The 15,145-nt window shown below is 32.2% G+C and overlaps 1 protein-coding gene across 1 annotated transcript; it reads right to left on the bottom strand.

The window, feature by feature from the left end:
* Window positions 1-757: 757 nt before the first annotated feature.
* On the bottom strand, window positions 758-8,997 carry LOC141831079 (pentatricopeptide repeat-containing protein At3g20730). Its single transcript, XM_074718516.1, has 4 exons — window positions 8,983-8,997; window positions 7,806-8,574; window positions 1,173-2,364; window positions 758-1,018 (listed from the first exon to the last, which is right to left on the bottom strand). The coding sequence occupies exons 1-3, from the start codon at window positions 8,995-8,997 to the stop codon at window positions 1,310-1,312; spliced, it is 1,839 nt and encodes a 612-aa protein (XP_074574617.1). The 3' UTR covers window positions 758-1,018; window positions 1,173-1,309.
* Window positions 8,998-15,145: the final 6,148 nt, after the last annotated feature.

The following is a 15,145-nucleotide window of genomic DNA, read 5'->3' as shown; positions in this document are numbered from 1 at the left end:
AGATGACTTCATCAAAACAGTAACAAATGGATCATATTACAATTTAAGTTGATTGGTCAACTAATGATGCAAACTAGTTGACTAATAGGTGTCAACATAACAAGAGTAAGTCAATGAAGCAATTCAAGGAATAGGCTAACAAAGGGTTCAAAAGGATACAAATTAATGATCACACATTTACTTTTAGACGCTGACATCTTGTTTTTTTTTTGCCTGAGGATTATCATAAACCTCATTGTCCTGTTTTAAGTCTCTTGTATTAAATTGTGAATGTCTGAGGCTATCAAACAACATAAACATCTTTGTGTTAGCCATTGTGGTATGTGCCTATTTATCTAAGTTTATTTTTTGTTGTGCTAATCTTATGTAACCTTACCTGATCTATAGCAAGAGTAGAATAAATTTATTTGTAAGCATATAATTACTATTCAACCCCCTCTAACACTAATCATCTTATCTACGTAACCTAACACATGGGTCCCTATAGGTTCCTATTGAATATGATGTTTTCATCAATAAAAAATTTTTTAAAAAAATATCTAAAATAATCTCAAACAACCTAAAATAAAATCATAGTTCAAAATTATGGACTAAAAGAGTTGGTCAAAGAGAGGATCAAGAATCTTTATTGAACTTGAAATTGGCTCAAATAACAATTAGATATTAATTTCTAATTCAATCAAAGATTTAATTTTGCATAATCAACTTGGGAAATAAATCATTCATGTTTCTACTCAAATCTTATTGGTCACCATAAAATAATTCAATTTCCCAATAAATGAAATCTAATGTTTAATTTTTCCTTTTCCAGGTATCAATATTGTCCACAATTACATATACACACATAGCATGCTCAAAATACAATGCTGTATAGAATTAGCATTTTCATTTCCTATTGATGTTCAGCCACCTCTTCTATGCTGCAGTTTGCTGTTGCTTTATGATCTTCTAAGACATCTGACAGCAAAGCCTATTCTGTATCTCCTCATCCTCAAAGCTCTGGCAACTACAGTTTATTCTGCAAAGGGAGAAAAAAAAACAATAAAGTTTTTCTCAAGGAATATTCAATTTGAACGTACATCAACCCAACTATTAAAGTAATACATCTGAACTTAGATTGGCTTAATGTGATAGAACAACTTTCTCGTGGAGAAAATGAAGAACAAACATACCTTGATCAAATTAATAAGCATTCAGAAAACAGTCTGCTGTGCCGTTCATGAAACAGAGTAGGTAATATGATTTCGCTGCTTTAGGGTAAATCCTAAACATCTTGTTTTTGCAGGAAACATGTTTGGCCTGCTGTGAACTAAATATAAGTATAACCAGAATCCTTTTTTTCTGATCTGTCTTCCATCATTTTCCTTGTCCTCCATGCAGAATCCCATAAGCCTGCTGCAGTATATATATTTGCAAGAACTACATAATTGACAGATCTTTCAGGAAACAATGTAAGAAGATATCCACCAGCTACCTCAGCGAGGGATGTATGACCATACAAGCTACAAGCACCAAGCACGGCACCCCAAAGTGATGCATTGGGCTTGATATTCATCTTACAAACTAGATCATAAGCTTCCTTTAGTAGACCCCCACGGGCAAGGAGATCCACAATGCAAGAATAATGTTCTTCTCTTGGCTTGATATGATACTTTTTTACCATCAGGTTCAGATACTCCAAACCCTTGATAACTAAGCCTGAGTGACTGCATGAAAATATAAGAGCAAGGAATGTGACACCATTTGGCTTCACCTCATTCTCTTCCATCTTTGAGAATAGTTTCACTGCACTTTCTCCACAGCCATTCTTTCCATACCCGGTTATCAATGAAGTCCATGAAATGACATCTTTTTCTCTCATCTCATCAAAAGCACTAGAGGCATCATGAAGTTCACCTGACTTGGCATACATGTCAATCAGAGCATTTCCCAATGCTGTATCATAATCAAAGTGGTTCTTGCACATATACGCATGGATTTGTCTTCCAAAATTTAAGTCAGGCACATTTGCACATACATTAAACATAGCACATATCATAACCTTGTCTATCCTATTTCCCATGTGATTTATTTGATGGAAGATATCCATCGATTTCCGACAAAAGCTTTTGTCGCTTGCATACCCAGTAATTAATGCAGTAGAAGAAATCAGATCCCTATCGACCATGGAGTTATATAGCTTTGTTGCCTCATCCAAGCATTTGCATTTTGCATATGCATCAATCAACGGTCCAGAGAGCATAGAGTGGCTCTCAAGTCCCAATTTGATAATTGAAGCATGGATCTGGTCAACATGCAGCCGAACTCTAGCCACACTGCATGCCCTCAGAATATTTGCAAAAGTGAATTGATCAGGCCGCACACCTGTTTCATTGTGAATTGGGACTGAGTAGAAGGTTCAAAATGTCATTCAAAGAGATGGAACATGGTTCTTGCTGATGACAAAACTACTTTATGTTGGTACTTCATATTTAATTTGGGAAATTACCATAGTAAATGGTATATCCACGCCAGCGAAAAAAAGAGTATTTTAATAACTATAAGCTCATGAACATTTTAGAAGATCCTTAGTCCTTGTGCACTATCAAAGTAATTACTGCCTCTACATTCAAATAATGAAGCTTGAACTAATGTAACCAGAAATCCAACCCATTTAACAAGGATATAATTAATATGAATAGTAGAAATAAGCAAGGGACCATACATATCACAGGTATGCAGTAATAAGAAATCCAAGTTTATTGGATCCTTTCTTTAGAAAAAATAAATCTCACTCAAAATATTCATAAGTAGTTAAAAAGTTATATTAATTCAAATCTACATACCATCAATGTTGGTGCAATCATGCTCAAGTGGTCAATTTCGACCTTGAGTTTTGATACTTCGGCAAAGGGTTTAAGTTATGCTATGCATGTGCATTTGATATGCGTGTTAAGTTATGCAAGAACTTAGCAGGACACAAATGGAGCTCGTAAAGCTCGTAACTCGACAAGGATGAGTATGAATGATGACTTGGTGTTGCCAAGGCAAAATGCTCATTGACTTGGAGGTCCAATAGAGTTAGAAAAAGGTTGCATGAGGCATTTGATAAATCGTAGGACAATAAATTTTAGAGGTGGTGTTGCAGTAGCTCATGAAGCTTAACTTGACATGACCATGTTGGTTGGCTGAATGGCTCGATGTTCGCTAGAAATTTGAGAAGGGTGGATGATCCAATGGATTGCACGACTAAGAGCGTCGAGTCATAATGTTGACAATAGTCGGAAGAAGGTGAATTACATAGGTAAATTGTAAAGGATGTCACATGGAGCGAGCTAAGAGTTTGATGCATCCAAGAGATGATTAACCTAGTGGGAGCTGAATTGACTAAGGAATCGATTTAGGCTTGGTGATAAAAGTGAATAAAATATTTTTGTTCAAGGTGCCAAGTCAATTGAAGCAGAATCGACTTAGAGTCAATTGAAGTAGATTGATTGAAATAGTGGATTATAGTCGACTAATAACTTAAGGAGAAAGACAACAGTAGTTGTTAATATGACATGTTAGAGTTGCAACGATCGACGGACCTAGGGCCTATAGGAGATCAACCGACTGATAGTGGAAGCAAGTTGACTTAGGTAATTGTAGGCGGACTACAAATAAAAGCCATTGGAAACTTAGTTGACTAATCCACTATAGAACAACAGTACATTAAATGAAGGTTGAAGAAATTGAAGTATATAAAAGGAAGACTAAGGAAGGCTAACAAAATTCTTATTATAAATCCATTGAGCTTTCCTTGTAGCCTAATCCTCTAACATTTCATAGTAAAGGTTCTTGTTGTAAAAGATTTCTCCAACTCCAGAAGGTATCCGAGAAGGAAGAAGATAGTGGGCTTTTAGGAGTGACTCACTAATGAGTCATGAGACAGAGTATAAACAAGGATTTCGAACCACATTACAGCTTCTTGCTAGTGATCGATATGCATTGAATTCTTTATGTTTCTATTACCACTACATAACATTATTTGTATCACCTTACTAAGGCATTAGCAAGAATAGAAATTTGTAATTGTAGGTTAATCGCTATTTGACCCCCTCCTCCCTCTAACACTTGCTAACAAGTGGTATAAGAGTAAGGACTCTTTTCAAGAACTAATCACCACAAGAGCAACAAGGTAAGGAGAAAAAGAATGCTATTAACAATCAGCATTGTTAGTGAAAACAAAGACGACTAAAATGGTCTATCAAATCCCAACATATCATGAAGATTACAATTAGTTGAAAAGGAGAATGGAGATATGGTTCAAGATCAATTTGAAATCACCCTTGTCATACAATATAGGCTGCATATTCCAAAAGACAAGAATGGAACAAGTCGAAAATTTTAAAGGTAACAAGGAAGTTATAGAATCTATTATTTCACTTCAATTTTACCTAATTATGTTTAACGCAAGATAGGAGAATACAAGAATATTAAGGAACTTTGGTAAGTCATCAGTACAAGAAAAAGAAACTCAAGAAAATGAGAAAATTAAAGAGGAAGTGGAAGAAATACAAGAAAAATCTAAAATTCCAAAGATGAAGTAGAGGAAGAGATTCAAGCTCCAATCATTGACAAAATCAATGAGCACATAAGGCCCTATTATTGAATGTTTGGAGAAGCATCCTCCTCAAGAGATGAAAATGAGTCCAAGTCTAAGAAGAAAGAGACCTTCCATCTTCCATCCAAATCAAGTCAAGAGAGCATATCATTGTTTTGGATGTAATGAGAGGAAATTACAAAAAAAAAATCACATGTAAAGGAGGTAAAGAAGGTAAATCCTACACTTGGTGAATATCATAATTTTGCTAATCTAAATTGTAGGAAGAAAGAAGAAAAGAAGAAAGATTGTATTATTTGTTTCACATGCCATGAGAGAGGTCACTACCACAAAATGCCCAAACAAGGAGGAAGTGAAGAGGAAAAAATTCCAAGAGAGAGTGGAGATAAGTTGGAAGCTTAAATCAACAGGGAGATCCTCAAAAAGGGTAGATCCATGCCTATATCTAGAAAATTACTAGGTAAGCATTATAATTCTAGATTGAGTCTAGAATTAGAGAACTAAGCCTTGAGGTCAAGATTTGATCAGTCGGAAATACCCTAGAAAGCTTTACGAATGGGTCTAAAATTTAAACATGGTGCTTGAAAAGCAAATGCCGATTTGAGTTACAACTCATCATCAAAGGCTAATGTACCATCATATGCTAGGGTAACATTTGATTATGATACAAATGAACCATCTAAGTTTGGAAATGTCACCAAGGCATTTGAACTTAGAAGGGTGAGTAATGAAGTTACCTCTAATGACTATTATGTGAACCGTAGATGTTTAATCCTTTCTAGAGCATGTCAATGGATTTGGGAATGTGTGGCAAACTCAATCATAAATGCATGTCAATGGATTTGGGAATGTGTGGCAAACTCAATCATAAATGATTGACACCTTAAGGGAGTCATCCAAAGGAATATTGGGGTTTATGTTCCAATTGCATGGAATATGTTTGAATTGTATTTGATGTCCAATAAGCTAATGTGTGGGGCCATTTCAATATATATTTGGCATCAACAATTGAATAAGGTCAAAACTAGAATTTTAAGATAAAGGAAAATTAAACTTTTTGGTAGTTTCCAAAAATGTATCTAATATGGCAAATGTTATAATTTTTTGTGAAACGCTATTTTTTTCAGCTAGTAGAGTTGAAACAAATATTTCTGCAAAATTTTAAAATGATTCTAGAATTTTTGTATGTTTGTGGAATTTCCTATGCATTTAGAAATTGGCATATTTGTGTAGTTTATGAACAGCGTTGACAACATTACTAACCAGTTTCCTATGGTTTTAGTCGACTGGTGTCTTGTAGGAAGCCAACTGTGATGCAAAATGTTCAGAAATGAAACATTTAGCATATGTTGATCTTACAACTTGCATATTCCGTGGGATCAATTTGGGGATTTAGAATACAAGTTAATAATATGTTTGCCATTGTTTGGTGCATTTTTTAATGTATATATCAAAAGGGGAGAAGAACAAAGGTTTAAGTTGGGAATCTTATTCTAATCTTATGGTAATTTGAAAAATTCCTAGTAGCTATAGGGGGAGTTAGATCTAGGTAGAGCTCAGTTCTAATAGGAATGGTTGAATGGCCTAGGTTATATAAGAGAGCAATTGATCAGTGATGGAAGCCAGTTGACTTAGATAACTGTTAGCAAACTATAGTAGGAAGTAATTGGAAAATTAGTCAACTAATAGATGACATAACAACAGTAAATGAAGGCTAAAGAGATTGAAGGATATAAAAGAATGACCAAGAGGTCATTCAAAGGATGGCAAAAATTTTATTTCCTTGTGGTCTAATCATCTAAGCTTTCATTGTAAATATTTTTGTTATAAGAGGTTTTTTCACTGTTCGAAGGTATCTAAGAAAGGAGAAAGATAGAGGACTTTCGAGAATGACTCACCAACAAGCCATAGACTGTGAAGTAAGAACAAGGGTTCTGAACCACGTTACATCTTCTTATTAGCTATTGATATGCAATAAATTTTTTATCTTTTTATTTCTTCTATATAAGATTCTTTGTATGACCTTACTAAGCATTAGCAAGAGTAAAAATTAGTAATTACAACTAAATTGCTATTTAACCTCCCCCTCTAGCCTTTCCTAAGGTCCTAACAATGAGTAATGTAGCCTCTGTTCAACCAGTATGGTCATATTAATGTCACTAGATTTTTTTTGTCGGCCAAGTGAGAGTAAGAATTCATAATTTTAATCTACTAGCTAGTAGAATATTCAAGCTTAGATACTTGAGCTTTGATTGAACCTAAATAGTCACCAATCTATGTCATTGCATAACATCACACTTGTTAATAATCAAACTGAGACTAAAGGATTGCCTAACATCACACTTGTTAATAATCAAACTGAGACTAAAGGATTGCCTAACATCACACTTGTTAATAATCAAAGTGAGACTAAAGGGAGCTTTGCAAATGCTACTGCACTAATATTTGGTGCAATAGAAAATCATGATCAACAAAAAATTTTCATTTGGTTAATAGCAAATATAAGCATTTTTTGAGGAAAATGATTTTCTTTAGAAAGAATGGAAGTTAATTTTCTAAAAGATCGTAAGTCATTTTCCTATATTATGGATTTATGACATTAGTCAGAATAATTCCAAAAGTAGATCTCATACAAGAAACAAGACGCTCAAACTCAGTATGATGCCACACATAACTAATGATCATTAGCATGATTTTGAACACAAGCAATAAACAAACTATTTCATGATGAGAAGTTGGAGGATCAACAAACCCTTTGAGTACAATAAATAGTAAGAGAGAAGTTACCTACATTGCTATCAACTTGAACAAGTATTAGTCTAGGAAAATAACTGGTTTAGAATTGCATGGTATTGTCTTTTGCACTACTATTTTATTGAACTTTTACAACCTTGTTACCATGTCAATTTGATATCACTAGCTTTAATCATTCGCAGTAGAAGATGATACAAGTGACATAACTGTGGTGTATGATGTTGTAACACTAAGATTTACTTATAAGTTTGGATTATAATCTGTCAATTAATCAAGACAATGAGACAATGAAGTTGGAATAAGGAACAATGCTATTCACATATAAGTAGGAAGATAGCAAATTGTCAGAGGACTATCAAGCTTTGAAGAACTCTTAATGTTAGTATTATTTACGATAGAACATGTCATGATTGCAATATGCTGCTTTGAAAGAAGTGCTGAAAACAGGCTGAGAAAGATTCAAACTTACCCTCTCTAATCATTGAACCAAAAACTCTAAAAGCATCATCCCTTAGGCCTCGCACGGCACAACCACCTATTATTGAATTCCAAGCGACAACGTCCTTTCTCTCCATCCTAGCAAACAGATGCCCTGCATCAGCCACTGATCCGCACTTGAGATGCATATTAATGAGAGCGGTCTGAACAATCAAATTACCCTCAAATCTGCTCTTGGTAATACACCCATGAATCTGCTGACCACTGCTTATGCAACCCAAAGAGGTGCACGCTCGCAGAACGCTACCATAGGTAAACTGGTTGCCACTAAATCCAGACGATCGCATAAGAGAAAACAATTCCAACGCTTCTACTGCTCGACCACATCGAGAATACCCAGAAATCAAAGCGGTCCAAATCACCACATTCCGATAGGGCATTTTATCGAACAATCTTCGTGCCATGGTCAAGTTACCAACTTGGGCATGGAATATGATAAATTTACTCCCCAGGTGCAAGTCAGCAGAGTGGCGGGCGGGCATCGGGTGATTATGGAGAGCCAATCCATCGTCCAAAGCACAGGAATCAGTACCAGTCTGCAGTAGTGGAGAGTAAGCGGAAGGTGGTGAGGGACCAGTGGGATTGAAGACGAGGGAGTTAAGAACACCTCTGCTTCCGCCGAGATTGTCCAGGGCGACGAACTGCGGCTCGCGGTTGATGCAGGAAAGAAAGGAGAGGCGGCGGAAGGAAGCGTAAAATTGGGTCGTTCGACGGAATCGATGACAGGGAGACCAACATTTCTGTTTAAGAATGAATTCATATTTTCTTCACCATTGGGAGAGTTACGAGGAATATATGTGATTTGGCGTTTGTTTACCTGCAGAGAGGTCAGGTGAGGTGGAGAGGAAAGGAAAAGGAGATATGGGAAGGGAGAGATATGGGGAGAAAGGAGGAGGAGGAGACGCGCGAAGGGAGAGGAAGGGAGGAAAGTGATGGAAAGGGCGTGGGGAGAAGGAAAAAATAGAAATATTTTATGGAATTTATCAATTCAACAATTTCACACGATCGATTTGATGATTATCTATTTTTTTATCAAATATCTATTCAAAAACATCCGATAAAAAAATAAAAATACAAATGAGAGTAAAAAGTGGAGAGAAAAAAATAAGGAGCGGCATTTTTACTAAATTAGGCATTTTTCCACTCACTCTATCATTTATCATTCTCTAAAGTCATGATTTACATCCTTAAAAACCCAAGCCGTATCGACTTCGTTCTAGTTTTTAGTATGGACTTCATCTCCTTCAGCACTTCAATAAAAGGTGAAATCCGTCATCCTAACGATTCTACACGGTCGATCCTACGACCATCTATAAGAAATAAAATCGAAAAATTATAGTTGACCACGATAGACTATTGACTTTATCTCTTAGTCATGCTAGTGTTGTCTCTTTCTATTAGTTTTATTCTCTAAATCTCATTGCTTCGATAGTTGTTTTTTTGTTGTGATTTCATTCTCCTGTGTGTTACTACTCCACTGTTACACAATAGCACAAATTAAAGGTTTCAAGTTCACCATCATCCACAATGGTAAGATGTTATAAATGTTGTCATCTATTCACTCCCCTTCTTAATCATGCCTTAAGTATTTCATTTAACTATTAATGAATTTTTGGCAAAAAAAAAAAGTTAGTAATGAATTTGGGAGTCTCTATTTGAGTCTTTCCCATCACTATTCCATTCCTTTAATCCTCCGTGAAACCTAAGTCCCTATGGCTGCTTTTTTGTCCATCAATGACTCTTAGTTTGAACTTATTGATGCACTTAGAAGTTTTAGATTTATCATAGATGGTCTCCTTTGCATTCCTTTCATCTCTTCATCCTTTTAGGGTTTCTATTGAGTGTAATAATTTCTTCCAACCTTAAATCCTACCACCCGTGAGCTTTTAAAATTTTTAAGATTTAGAATAGTTTTGACACAAAGTCACTGGTGAATTTAGGCTCATCATGTTCCATCAAAAGTAGCACTAATATATTCCTTAAAACTCTCTAAATCAAGACCAATGAATTCCCAAGAGTCTTTTGAGTGTTACATGCTTGAACTTTATGATTTTAGACCTTGTATAACCATTAATGAGTTTTAGCTAAAACTCGTAAATGACCTTAGATACATCAAAATCAATTCAAATCACGATCATTTTATTCTTAGGAGTCATCTGAGTGTAATCATTCCCTCCAATCTTAGTTATATATGCTTTTCATCCTTTTGTGAGTTTTGAAAAAAAAATCAACCTCGAGTAATTTTGGCACAAAGTTATTATTATTAGTGTCAGAAGCACCATATCGAACCTAAGTTTTGTTTTGATATATAATAAGTTTACTGTTAGCCTTTTTGGTGATCTAACAAAGTTATGTCAAGTGTGCATTGTAGGATCGTTGGGACGCACTAGAGGAGGATGAATAGTGTGTGCTTCTCGTTCGTTTATTTTTATCCGTTTGTACTATCAAAAAAACTTAGCAACAGAACTAGTAAATTAACAGTGAACTTGTAGATTTATTTGGTTCCTAACCCTCAGGGTTAGTATGTCCAAAGCTTATATACAGGAGGTACTCGTCCACTAGTGGTCTCCTTTTCGAACCTTATTTGGAGGTGGAGAAACATATCTTATAGTTCAAAATATATATAAATGAAATACAAGAAAAAATAGTGTGATAACAATAAAAACAACACCCGTGAAGTCAATCTAGAAATCCTAAGCGCAGCGCACTACTCCTGGAACTTTATCGGTTGCACAAGTGAGGCGTTGGTCACGTTCGGCAACACCACAAGATGAGGAGTAGTAAATGATTAGGGTTGACATAGTGCTCTACGCTGAGGCTCCTTATAAAGACCCTTCCGGACGTCTATATTCTTATCCAAGCACCTAGATAAGACCTTATCCGATTTAATCTCATCAGCTTATCTAAGCCGATTCTTCTGGATTTGGACGCCTGGAACACATAGGGGCGCCTAGACTGTCTAGGCGCCTAGAATAACATCTAGGCACCCGGATCCAATCAAATCGGGTTTGAGTTGAGTTGACTCCGGACTTGGTTCGGCTGCTTTTGTTTACTCCACTTATGCTTCCTCCATCTTACTTCCAGCTCCTAGTCCCTACAAGATTAGCATACAAATAAATAAACAACCTAAGCCTACCTGTAGTCTGTCTGACCTACTAGGCTTACTTAAGTCTTACCCTGTAAGTCTAACCTACTGGCTTACCTGTGCTTAACTCCTTGTTAAGACTAATCACTTCCATAGGTTGACTTCCCACTTGTCAAATATCCAGTTTGTACTTTCTCTTGCCTAACCTCCAATTAGGACTAGTCACTTCCATAGGTAGATTTCCCACCTGCCAAACATCCAGTTTGGACTTTCCCTTGCCTAACCTCCAGTTAAAACCAGTCACTTCTATAGGTAGACTTCTCACCTACCAAACATCCAGTTTGGACTTTCCCTTGCCTAACCTTCAGTTCGGACTTTCCCTTGCCTAATCCTTCAGATCAGGACTTCTCCTAGCCTCAACTAAGACTTCTCACTAGTCTTTTGGTCAAACTGACTTGACTAGACTTCACTCACATCCAAATATTAAGTCCTGTTTGGATCAACCCTTGATCAAACAGACCAGACCTAGGTGTATTATTAAACAACAAAACTCTAGGGTCAGACCTAGTGCTCTTTACATCAACAATCTTCTCCTTTTTAATGTTTGACAATTTCTTAAGTTAATTCAGATCAAGAGTTTAACAATCTGGGAGAATTCTATATTTTTAACTTAAGTTTTTTCTCCCCCTTTTCATACATCAAAAAGATTGTTTATTTTAATTTTGCACCAATAATCATGGTAACACCTATGGTCACAATATAATCTAGACAATTCTTGAAAGACTATAGTCGTTATCACAAATAATTTTATAACATAATTTTTGAAAATGATTTTCAAACCAAGTTTTGAAAGCATGTTTTTCAAATAAGTTTTTCAAACATAAGTTTTGAAATGATTTTCAAGATAAGTTTGCAATGAATTTTTTAAATCAATTTTTTAAAGTTTTTTCAAAATAATTTTGAAAGGATTTTTCAAAATAGTTTAAAATAGTTTTTCGAAAGTGTTTTCAAAATAGATTTTGAAATGATATTTAAGGTATTTCAAAATAGATAGTTTTTGAAAAATTAGTTATTATCCTTTTACATCAAAATCTCCCCCTTAATCTGACACGTCGTTAAGGCTCTTTGTTAACCACAAAGCAATCTTCCTACATATCTTAGGGTTTGATCCAAATCAAAAGAATAATGGATAATATTTAAAATAATTTGAACTATGATTTTGAAATATTTTTCTTTTTTAAATATTTATAAAAAAATAATTTTTAAAATAGTTTTGCTCGTTCGATTTGGACCTCCTCCTAAATCTAATATTTCCTTAGGACTCCTTGTTGACTACGAGGTAAACTACCAAAGTGTTTTAGAGGTTAATCTAAATCAATAGAATAACTAACTTATGATTTTTTTTAAAAAAAATTTAAAATATAATTTTTAATTAAACTTTTAAGTTTGGACACCTCCTAAATCTGATACTCTCTTAGGGCTCCTTGTTGACCACAAGGTAATCTCCCTATGTGTCTTAGGTAGAGGAGAGCAAAAATTCGGTTAAACAGAATAAATCGATCAAACCGATCGAATTTAAAAATTCAGTTTGGTTATTTTAGAATTTTGATTATTTTTTCAAAATCAATTAATTTAGTTAATTTATTTCAGTTTCGATTTTAAAATTTCTTATTTGATTAAATTGAAAAAACTGAATAAACTAAATTAATTAAAATAAAAAATAATTTATAAATTTCTAAGTAAGTAAACTTATAAATCTCTAATTAATTGATAAATTTTTTATAATATTTAAAAATTTTAGTTATTTTGGTTAATTCAGTCGAAAATTAAATTAATTGATATTTTATCAATTAGATTTGTTTGGTTTTTATTTGAAAATTTGATCGGTTCAGTTCATTCAAAAAAAATTAGTTCTGTTCGATTTTGGTTAATTTAGTTCAGTTCGATTTTAACCGAATACTCAACTCTAGTCTTAGGGGTTGTTCCAAGTCAAAAGTTTAATTTTCAAAATATTTTTCAACACACTTGAGTTTTAAAAAAAATATTTTCAATATAAGTTTTCAAATAAGTTTTTTAAAAGGTCTTTTAAAAATTAGATCTTTCAATAATAACCTCCCTCTCAACTAGACACTCTTCTTAGGACATCCTTGTTATCCACAAGGATTTTTTGCCTATGTGTCTTAGGGTTCTTAGACATAGAGTTAACTTAGAAGTTTGTGTCTAAGTGTTGGTTAATCAATTTTTAAATATATAATATTTTAAAAACTATAATATAGATACACACAACAAGCATAAATTTCAAGTAAATATCAATTTTTTAAAAAAAAAGTTTATAAAAATTAGTTTAATAATTTTTTTAAAAATATTTTTTAAACCTTTGTACTTTAATTGTCCTTATCATCTCACTCATTCTAAGTGTCTTAGTACATGACATACAAGGGTTTTGTAAGATAATTTATCAATTTTATCTATATTAATTTTAATTTGAGTTCTAATGAGTGTTTGACCTTGTATTAGATTTATATTTAATAGTCAATTGATTAAATCCATATTTCAAAAATTGACTTCTAGGTCGTGGCAAGGCAGGAGCCTTCTTGGTTATCGGAATAACGACCACTTCCTTAGATAAAGCCTTTTTAAGAAATTATGACCTTAATCAACTTCTTGAGAAACCTTGGTCTAACTAGTCTAGGATGTGATGAGGTAGTTTCAGTTAGATCGACTTAGCTAAGCAGACCAAGCAAGGTACTCTTTACCCACTTGACTTTCTAGACTAAGTTTTCCTAACATACTATCAACTTGCTCTACCCTGATACTATGTTGACAAGTGTCAACTAATCATTTATCCTTAACTAACTGTTCTAGATTAAATAGTAAGTAAATACGTATGAGTCAAACAAGTCAAGTAATTTTTTAATTTTTAATAATATATCAAATTTTTGATTTGATATATTTCGTGTGGATCCGCGAATGTGTCAACCCACTTTGACATACTTTGAATTTTATTTGGATTTTATTTTATTAGGTAATATTTTAAATTAGTTTTATAATTATAAGCATTTTATTATAATTAGGTTCGAGTCTTATGTTTATTTAAAAAATTTTTAATTTATTTTGAATTTTAATTTTAATCTTTAATAAGAATTTTGAATTTGAATTTTAAATTTTAATCTTTAAATTTTGAATTTTATTTTTAATTTTGAATTTATTTTTGAATTTAAATATGGGGATTAAATTTTAGATTTAACTTACGTTATATTTCATAATTAAATAAAATTTAATAATAATTAAATTTATTATTTAAATTTAAGTTTTTAAGATTTAAATTTGACTTGTTAAAAATTTATAGTATTATCTTTTTGAATTTTGAGATTTAATTTCAAAATTTTAGATTTAAATTAAAAATTTCTTAGAATTATTCATTATTTCATAATCAAAGGGTACATGATTGTAATTAATTTTATTATTTAATTTTAAATATTAATTTTTAAATTTAAATGATTATTTTTAAAATTTGAATGGTTATTGTAAGAACTTTTAAGATTTAATTTTGAGTTTTTAGTAGTTAAATTATTAATTTTAGTATTTATATTGATGGATTTTAAATTTTTTTATTCTTAGGATTATCTAAATTATTTAATTTTAAATTATTTATTAAAATTAAATTATTTAATTTATCTAGATAATTATTAATTTTATCTTATTTAGTTAAATTATTATTAATTTTTAGATTTATTAAATTAATTAAATTTAAATTATTTAATTTATCATTATTTTGATTAAATAAATTAAAGAATTGATCTAATTTCTTCTTTATTTTGGATAAATCTAGATTAATTAAATTTAAATTATTAATTATAGAATTTAAATTAGTTACATTATTATTTAATTCAAATTTATTCAAATTAGGTGGATTTTCATTGTTAATAATATCTAAGTTTGATTTTTTTAAATTAATTATTTTTTTTTAATAAAATTTTAGATTTATTTAAATTTTTTAAATTTTTAATTTTGAATTATTTAAATTTATCAAATTTAAATTAGTTAAATTATTTAAATTATCTAAATTTAAATTATTCATGTTTGAATTGTTCAAATTATTTGAATAATTCAAATTTGAATGGGTCAAATTATTTAAATTTGAATTATATAAATTTAAATTGTTTAAATTAACTAAATTTTTTAAATTATCTAATTTTGAATTTTTTAAATTAATTAAATTTAAA

This window comes from Curcuma longa, chromosome 6 (genome assembly GCF_044706935.1).
Source record: "Curcuma longa cultivar G26 ecotype Majalengka, Jawa Barat chromosome 6, ITB_CL_G26_1.1, whole genome shotgun sequence".
Taxonomy (NCBI): Eukaryota; Viridiplantae; Streptophyta; class Magnoliopsida; order Zingiberales; family Zingiberaceae; genus Curcuma; species Curcuma longa.
This window is presented reverse-complemented; position numbering and strand designations above follow the sequence as displayed.

Coding starts and splice junctions, on each gene's coding strand:
- LOC141831079 (XM_074718516.1), bottom strand. Junction 2,365..7,805: donor TGGTTCAATGATTAGAGAGG/GTAAGTTTGAAT, acceptor ACAATGAAACAG/GTGTGCGGCCTGATCAATTC.